Genomic DNA, 9,238 nt, shown 5'->3' on the forward strand with positions numbered 1-9,238 from the left:
AGTGAGCAATAGCCCACTCTAATAGCTATAAAGTTACTTCAGTTTTCTGCTCCTTCCTCCCAGAAGCCTTTATACTTGCTTCAGCAAGGGAAGTATAAGTAGGTATGTTAAGTCTTTATATCAGAACCACAAAGAATTTTTTCTGTCCTATTTTGTGTGGACAAGGAAGGCCTCAGGTTTGTTCCTTCTAATAAATGTGGATTTCAGAAATACAGAAATCTTTCTGTAATTAAAAAAAAATGCAAAGGAAGAAATGACTTTTCTGATGTATTTAATAGAAGAGTATTATTTTGTATGTCCTTCCTTCACTGGTCAAATTAGCTACAAAAGTATGCATTAGTGAAACATGCAAAATCACTTTGAAATAACCAATGTAGCCAAATTATACAGGAAAAAAACCATCCTGTACAGGCATTTGGCAATATGATTGAAGGGATATTTGGTAAACCTGGCAAAGGCAGTCCTGCTGGTGCCAGGATCCTGCAGTTACAACTGAGTTTTTTGACATCATTTTTTCATTTTCTTTTTGGTAGTCAATATGAGGAAAAGTTAATACTTTCATAGTTAATATCTTTTGGTTCTCAGGTTTCTTTGGAAACACTGACAAACAAACAAACGTGAAACACTTCAAGTGTTGGTTTCTTTCCTTCTGGTCAACCAAATGTTATTTTTAGAGATTTGTGTGTATATGACTGAAACCAGCAGCATGTGAGTAGGTCCCATCCCGTGCACTGGGAAGCTCTCATCAGAGTGCAGTCACTGTAGTCTCCCTACTAAGGAGTCTTTTGCCCCAAAAGCAAATACTGAGCAGGTATAAAATTGTTCCTGGCCATTTCCATCACTAGTTGGGCCCTGTGGCCTGACTTTATGCCAAACATGAGCTCAGCAGCTGTGGACAGCATCCTCTAATGAAAGCACACCTTGGAAACATCCTGCTCATACAGCATTCGCCCAAAACAAAAGCGGTCTCAGGGGTGCTCCCCAGGTACTTGTTAGTGGATGGTGTTTTTAGGAGTGAAATAGTGGAGAACATGGGGAACGACCCTGGCAAATTATTTAGCTGGCATCTGGAAAACACTTTTTGTATGCGATGGTATACATTCCAATGAAAATGAAACTAAACTGCAGGGAAAATAGCAAACAGAGACCAATTTGCAATTATCCATATTAATATGACATAACAATAGCCTGCTTTTTATATTTAAAGGCCCACTTGAAGTGAGTGGCAAAGTACTCAATTAGGATAATAGTAGTGGAATTGAACTCACTTTTTCCCCCATCTATTGAAATAAATCATGCAAAACACTTACATTTGCAAGTTTTACCATTTCCCTCCATCCCACTGGGGCAAGTGCCACATGCGTAGGATCCAAAGGTATTCATACAGGACACTCCGGGAAAACAAAGACTCTCTTCACATTCATCCCTGTCTTCCTGACAAGTAAGCCCTGTGGCAAAACAAAGGGCAAGTTAATAATCAGGAAAGATTCGCTGTTTATTCCTCATCTCAAATGTTGAAGCAGACTAAGGCTTACTTCTCAGCTGCAAACTCATTACAGGGTGCGTCACTCATGTTAGAGCCAAATTCCCCACTGTCTCGCTTAAACCTGCTTTTATCACACTGTTTATTACTGTCGTTACTGGCACCAGAAGTGCTGAACTTGAGACTACTGCTTGTAGAAAACTGTGCATGTTAAATAAATTATTTCCCCTGCATTTCACATCTTTGTTGTTGCTTTTTTGGTCTTGTTTATGCGAGATCTTTGTCATACGCTGAAGAAGCCAATGACTGTCACCATTTTGGCTTTAGGATATGAAGAGCCATGTACTGAGCTAGTGTACTTTTCATTTCGATCTGAACCTCACATAACTGATAGCTTATTGTGAACCGGCCTGATAAAGTTTAGCTTCAGCCAGACTCTACCAAATGATCAGATTTTTTTTTTAAAAACCGATTTTTTTCTATTTAAAATTAAAATTTGAAGAAACATTCTGAAAATGTCTGTGAGCCACAGTGCTGGTGTACAGAAGATAAGCTGCTACAGGGTTTGAACCCAAAACATTGCGTCTTGGCTATTGCTGATTTTGGAAACAGGGTTTTAAAAACCCCTTGGAGCAACTGATATTCAAATTCACCACTCTGGATGATTTAACAGATACCTGTAGGGGAAGGTGACCCAGAAGTTAAAATTACTAGCTGAAAAGCAAATGATGCAGAGTAATCACATATAATGCTGTTAAAAACTCCCTCAGGCTTCAGGTATGTGTGCTGCTGTCCCTGTGCACTTGAGAAAACTTGCTTGGCTATTGCTGGTGACCAGAATATGCAGCCCTGATAGCAGGTTGTAAACTAGCCCGTCTCACTTCTATTAAGGCATGCCCTTTGCGCCTTGTAGGAATACCCAAGGAGATGGGGACACCTTCTCGAGAGCCCAGGTGCCTCCTTCAAGATGTACCACAAGGTACAGAAAGGCTTGTTCCATATCAGATATCCAGCCTTATCATGAAAGAAGATTTCAAGATAAAAGAATACTTTTTTTTTTTCCTTCAAAAAAGAAATTTGTCACAGTGGAATGAATTACAGGTTGCTAGAAACAGAACATTATTATTCATCTCCTACAACATAATCTCTCATTGCGTCAGCATTTCAGTTAGCTTCCACTGCTCCTTTCAAGTTAAAATAGCATCTCCATATAAAATGCTCAAATTGAAGTCTCTCTTGATTGAGCTGCCTAAAAAAGATAGGGACATCACCTTCTCATGCCTGCTTTGTCTTGTGGAACAACAACAACAAAAAGAAAGAACAGTGGCACAAGAGCCGCATCCCTCTTCTGGTGCCATCTCAAACTAAGTTGTTCTGGGTTTGCATGCTTCTTGCTTCTTTCACCTAAGTTGGACATCACATAGTATTGTGGGCCTTAACTTTTTTTCCTCCCCTGTTACATTTTGGGTTACTGTTTCTACCATATAATTTAATCAGCACATTCGTAGCATTGGGCTTCTTTTTCCTGATACTGCTTTCTGATGATGTGTTGGGAAATTATTGGACATCACTTTCTGGAAAATATTGGATGCATTACCCTCTGATTAGATTAGTAATTATTTTCTTTCCCTGGGTATCATATAAGAACTATACCATCATTGCCTGTGGTATAACATAGGAATTAAGTTCCCATTTCAGTAACAACGGCCACTTCTTCCCCAGTCCCTTCTCCTCCCTCCTCCATACTCAATTTTTGCTGCAAAGGGCTGCTTTAAAATCTCGAAGATGAGAGAATTTAAAAAAGCAAAGGAACACCATATGTAACAAGCTAAATTCTAAAGTTTAGTCACTTGACTGATTTTTGTAACATAAAGGTGGAACTATGCAAGCACGTCTTTTCACTCAGTGAGTTTTGATTTTCAACAGTATCTGATCAATTTGGGCATAATGATAATCCGTCTGAGTCCAAAGGCAAATGTTTGCAAAGTCTGAAACTTGGCTGAAGGTTGCTGAAGAAGCAGCAGAAGTGGGCAGGGAACTGTCGGCAACGGGAAGTGTCAATTATTCTGTTCGTGTGACCTCCAGTGCTCTGCAACACAAGGGAGCCTCAATTCTCTTGGCACTGCTACTCTACAAATAAAAATAACGGGAATAAAAGATCTTCACGTTGCAAGGTTGAAACATCTGTTTCTGTGCCGGCTCTGTTTCTCCATCCCTGCATGGGAAATTGGCTGAGAAGGTAAAGTCCTGCTATGCCTGGAGAGGAGCTGGCCACCTACAGATGCAGAGAAAGACTTTTTGACTGTGTTGACACTAAAAGGAACAGGCAATCTCATTTAGGGACTCCGTGGTTATTACAAACCATGAGCAAACCTTGGGGTTTTCCTCAGTTTCCTGAAAAGTAAAATGAAATTATAGTTCCATCTTCTCCCTCACCCCTCAGTTTTATATTAATCAGTGGTACATGGGGAAAGAAAGAATGATTTTGTGATTGAGATACAGTTTTCAAGGATAAGTTCTGTTCTCAGGCAGATGATGTTCTTGCTTTCAGCGGCCAAAAGAAGAAACAACAGGAATTCTTTTAACAATGTTGAAGAAAAATGAATGAGCTTTGAACACTCGATGAGATAAACATGTGTAAGTCTCTGTGAAATCTTAAAGTAGCAATAATTCTGGGGTCATTCTTCCCAGATTTTTCCAGTGGCTTCTCTCCCTGCCTTGTTCCCGTTCCTACATTACACCCTTGCCTGAGATACACCGATGCACGTGAACTGCTAACACTCTGTGCTGCTGCCTCTCTTGTAATGGTGTTTGGGAAGCTCCAGGAGAGTTAACTTCTTGTTTCTGCCACCTGTTCGCTATCATTTGTGATGGTGAGGTGGTGCTGTCACTCGAGCTGTATAGCATTGCCTTCTCATTAGATTATTGATGGTTTTCTGGGGAATTGACACATAAACACAGCACCGCGGATGAGCTTTTATTGTTGTCACAGAACTTGCCCTGAAGTAAAATCATCTACTTCCCAGCTGGCTTTCAGCTCCACTTGCTTATAATTTTTCACCTGCTATTAAAACTTTGAGATATATTCCCGATTCACTCAATCATATCTTTTTTTTTCTGTTGTTGCTTGTGTTTTAGAATTTTTGGCAAGGGAAGTACAGGAAAAACAATGGGCGTTTATTTAACTTGGCAAGAATTAAGGGTTCAGGAAAAAACAGTGTTCCTCTGGCCATCAAGGTGTCCTGCGCCCTTGTCCCTAGAGTCAGCTGTATGTTGCTTTCAGGAGTGTTATTTTGAAGCGTTGGATATTTCATTCTTTACTGTTCGTGCAAGAATGAGAACCATATTTCAGAACACGCTCCCTGTGAATTTATAAACAATGCTTTGTAATTATGGCAGACTATTTTATGTGGAAAAATAGAACTTGATTTCACTCCGTCCATGCGCAATTCCACATAAAGTGAGAATGGCAGCCGTGTGAAACTGGTGATGATCAAACAAAAGGAGCAGATCCACTGATGTTATTAACTCATGGAATTGTATTGCTTTTTATTCATTCAATCCACCTCCTTACAGGCAATGGAGAATTGTTCTTATTATATATTTCCAAGTGTTTAACCAAATACAGCCAAAAAGGTTCCCAAATTTCCCTGTGCTCATAGGAATGTTATTTCCAAGAGGATTCAAGTCATTCTGCATATGTTTGTTTGGTTCGGGGATTTTTATATTTTGATCAAACTTTCATTTTCTAACTTTATTCTCCATGCTTAGGCTTGTGTGTTCTTGCATCAGTAGAGTCTTTGGTGGCACAAACACTTTGGAGAGCAGCAGGCTTTGGCTACTTGATAGCAATACCCGGAGTCAATACTGCCTAGTATTGACTATTATACATATTTTAGGCCATTTTTCTGAATTTCCACCTGTGAATGTTTTTTTTATTTTTCATTTCAGTTGGAATTTTATAGCTAATGAAATCTGGACTTGCAGTCCCACATGACCAAAACAAAGATGCTTTCATGAACTGCTGGAAGGCAGGAAGGGTACCTTGCTGCCTGTATGAGCCCACTGAGTAAAATCTGGTAATTGCTTTCGTTTATAATTGAGTTTCTTATATATATAAACACTATTAGCAGTAATAATTATGTGCATTTGATGTTACTTCTGCTGGATTTTTCAAAGCTGTAGCGCTGCACAGCCACCAATAGCATCGATGTCATGAATTCATTCAGCTTTTCGTATGTGAAGAGAGTAGGGTTTTTGACAGGTTCAAGGACTGAAATGTGAGCTCAGTTTAAGGTGGGTTTTTTCTTACTCTGCTTTTGAAATGGTTCTAATCCAAGAGGTGTTCTAACACAGTTTCAGTTAGCACCTTTCACTTTCATTTGACAAGAATGGATAGCAACACAAAGTCTTTACTTTCCCATGACTGTCATTTTAACTGTCCCTTTGCCTGCAAAGCTGAGCAAGAGCCAGGTTTAGAAATGCTGTTCAAGTCCTGTATGTTCAGATTTGCCTTGTACCTCCTGAAGAGCTGAACTGCAAATGAAAAGACCACAACTTCCATGAAACTCCAGGAGAAGATGCGTTTAGGCCAATGTGAAACTGTTACGTTGGGAGCGAGTGGTGTTCCGCACAGCTGGAGCACGGGTCTCAGCTTGGAGGAGGTGGTAGGCGCTCTGTGAGACCCAACAGCAGCTCAGCTCAGCCAAACTCCAGAAGGTTATTGCAGCAGAGAGTCTAATGGCTGGCTCTGCTGGTTCCAGTCTGCAGAGCATGGGGGAGTTGGTTGCGTGCTGTCAGAAGCGTTTTTTCACGTGTGTGAATCATTCACAGATATCCTGAATGCAGTGCAGCTGACTATAACTTGCATGATAGGTACCGACACTCTCTGTTAGATGCTTCTCTTTCTCCTCTCATTTCAGGTTTTCCTGTTTGCACTCTATGTCTTGCATCCACCTCCTTGGCCTCACTGCATTTTTTTCTCCAACTCCTCCTCTTCATGCTTTTCATTCTGCTTTTCTAAAAGAACTTTTTTTGGTGCAGTGATCATCCCTCTTCCCTGCATCTCTTAAAATCATATTGTGGCCAGCTCTGAACAGCTTAAAAGGTTAGATTTGTTCCATCAGTATGTCTGATAACCGAATGGGTTTGTGGTTTTCTAATGCTTAAATTTAATGAAGCTTCAAATGCAACTAAAGGACAATTTATTTTTGCATGTTTTCCATATCTACTTCTCCTTCCTAGACCTAGAAAAATCATTCACTCCTAGTTCTTTCATTGGCTTAGTTTAGTAAAATCCTGTGGAGTGCAAAAGAGTCCTGGATCTTTGCCTTTTCTCTCTTCCGCTAAGCCTTCTCCTAGCTCATCTCATGGATGGACAAATCCATGGGAAATAAGGAGGTGGAAATGGAAATCAGGGGGGCTCACAGCCTCCTTGAATGATCATTTCAGGACCACAGAACCTTAAGTTATTTTCCTTTCCTTGAGCATGGACAATTAGATAGCTGGTTTTACATGTTTTCTATCTGTCTAAAGCTAAGTCATGGGAGCAGAAGAGGAGGCTTATGTAGTCCATTTGGCAGATGCTTGTGGACATGCTGCACCCAAAAAATCCTGTAGCGCAATGTATCCCTAGTTAAATCAGAGATGTAAACCGTGAGGTGTTACCTCCTAGACCAGGGGGACATTTGCAGGAGTAGCTATCCACGCTGTCCATGCATGTTCCGCTGCCGCAGGGGTTTGATTTGCAGTCATTAATATCTTCCTGGCAAAGTTCTCCATCAAATCCATTTGGACATAAGCACAGGTATTCACCAAGGCCTGGAGGGAATTTAATATTGGTAACACATGTTCCACCATTGAGGCAGCTGCAGGGCTTCACTCCAACCTGGGGAAGGCAAAAGGGAGTTGTGGTAAGATTCCTCCAAATAATCACAGCTGAGAGGTGTATTGTTACCCTTTAAGAAGGGACATATCTGCAGTGTAAACTTGTTATCTAGTATTATGAAAACTTATTTCTAACCAATTTCCTTTGTCTAGAGATATGGTTTCATACTCAGCATACTTATTTATTTGACTGGAAGCTTGGCTTTAAAGGGATTTTTTTGGTCATCATTTAGGGGCACATTCTAATGTCTTATAAGAAAAAAAAATCCTATTTGTTATAACAGCAGTTTTTCCATAGTATCTGAGAGCAGAATTAGTTCCTTGTTCTTCAAAGAAGAAATGAAAAATCTTTTTTTCTTTGCCTGCCTACCCTCCCTGCTGTTTCACATTACAAATGGCTCCCAGACAGGAACAAGATTGTGGAATTCCTTAGCTGGTCTCTCTCTTCAGGGAAGAGAGGTCCATAGTTTTATTTTACCTATGTACAAGAACAGCATTTCAGCAGATTCAAACCTCTGTATTAGCTCACCTAGTTAAACATAGGTCTAGTTTGATTCCATTTAAAACCATATCTAGACTCTGGTCTCACCTTTGCTGTGTGCATTCAGCAGATTGGTATTTTTGATGATAATGGTTTGAATGAGTAAAAATTGGAATCTTTAGGAAAAAAAATCTTTTTTCTTCCCCAAACTGTTCTTATGTCAAGAGTCTGCACCCCAGTTTATTAGCTCATCTTATCAGAGGATTAATGCTAGGCTATACAGTAAAGACGAAGCAATGCACAAGCTCTGCCAAGAAACTTAAAGTGTGGAGTAATGACATACGAGCAAGACACCCTCTAAAAATATCATTGAGAATGAGTTATAATCTCCCTTTTATAGCTAAAACTTGGTCTTTTATGCTATATGCTTTTTTCTACAATCCAAATGCAGAATGTGAATTTTAAAGCAGATTAATGAACCATTAAAAGGCTCTGCAAGAGTGTTCTTTCAAACAGCAATCAATAGCACTCTCTCTTGTTCCTTGTATATACAGTTTCTATGTTCTCGGTGATATTTATTCCATTAATTGATCATTATTGCTGTGCTGGATAATATACACTTATGAGGAAATAGCTGAGTCTTAGTTTTCAAGACAGTAACAAATTATTAGCTATAATGACAATTGCACCAAAGCACTGACATGATGAACAGGTTTGTTTTGTTTTTCCTTTAAAGTGTTCGTTTCCTTACCTCGATAGAATATCTGCTCTGTGCATTGCATTCATCTGCCACAGTGAATTCAAAGGTCTGCATTTCTTCTGAATCAACTTTCCAGATGAGAAGGCCAGCAGGAGAGAGCCTGGCATCCTGTGGCCCAGCCTCTAAGATGAATAGCACAGCTGACCCTTCTGGATCCACTGCTATTAACTGGTAAACAAAATTCTCACCAATAAAAGTCAGCAGCTGGCTGGAGGGGGCCTGGAACACAGGAGGCAGGTTGTCTAAACAGCAAAAATGAAACCATGATTACATAAATTCCAGTTTCTCCCATGTCAAGATTCACAGCGCGGGTCTTTGTAGGACTTCTCTCAAAGAAAAAGGTACAGAATGTACCCTGAGACTGATGGAGGAAATGTTTTAGATGTTAAAGGCAGCAAATGGCTTTACCAAAAAATACAGCTTTTTCCTCCTATTTTTTTTCATGCCCCGTACTGAACTTTTCTCCTATACTGAACTCTGATTACTTCTGATGTGTTATCTGGTACCTGGGAGGAGATCAGACATGACTTCTATGACCTCCCACTAGTCCTCTGATCCTTACTAAAGCTTTAATTAATTGCGTTTCTAATACTTACATAAATATATTTATTCTATCTACAACTCTGTC

General features: G+C 39.9%; 1 protein-coding gene across 1 annotated transcript in view; it reads right to left on the reverse strand.

The window, feature by feature from the left end:
- LOC104129525 (von Willebrand factor D and EGF domain-containing protein) overlaps positions 1-9,238 on the reverse strand; it is a 349,890-nt gene that overhangs the window by 226,787 nt on the left and 113,865 nt on the right. Inside the window, exons 16-18 of the mRNA XM_035897887.1 lie at positions 8,602-8,852; positions 7,151-7,370; positions 1,311-1,448 (exon numbers count right to left, since the gene is read on the reverse strand). Coding sequence (XP_035753780.1) covers positions 1,311-1,448; positions 7,151-7,370; positions 8,602-8,852 — 609 coding nt within the window. The remainder of the gene's footprint in view (positions 1-1,310; positions 1,449-7,150; positions 7,371-8,601; positions 8,853-9,238) is intronic.

The sequence above is a fragment of the Egretta garzetta genome, unplaced genomic scaffold, assembly GCF_000687185.1.
Source record: "Egretta garzetta isolate BGI_Z169 unplaced genomic scaffold, ASM68718v1 scaffold197, whole genome shotgun sequence".
In the NCBI taxonomy this organism is placed as follows: domain Eukaryota; kingdom Metazoa; phylum Chordata; class Aves; order Pelecaniformes; family Ardeidae; genus Egretta; species Egretta garzetta.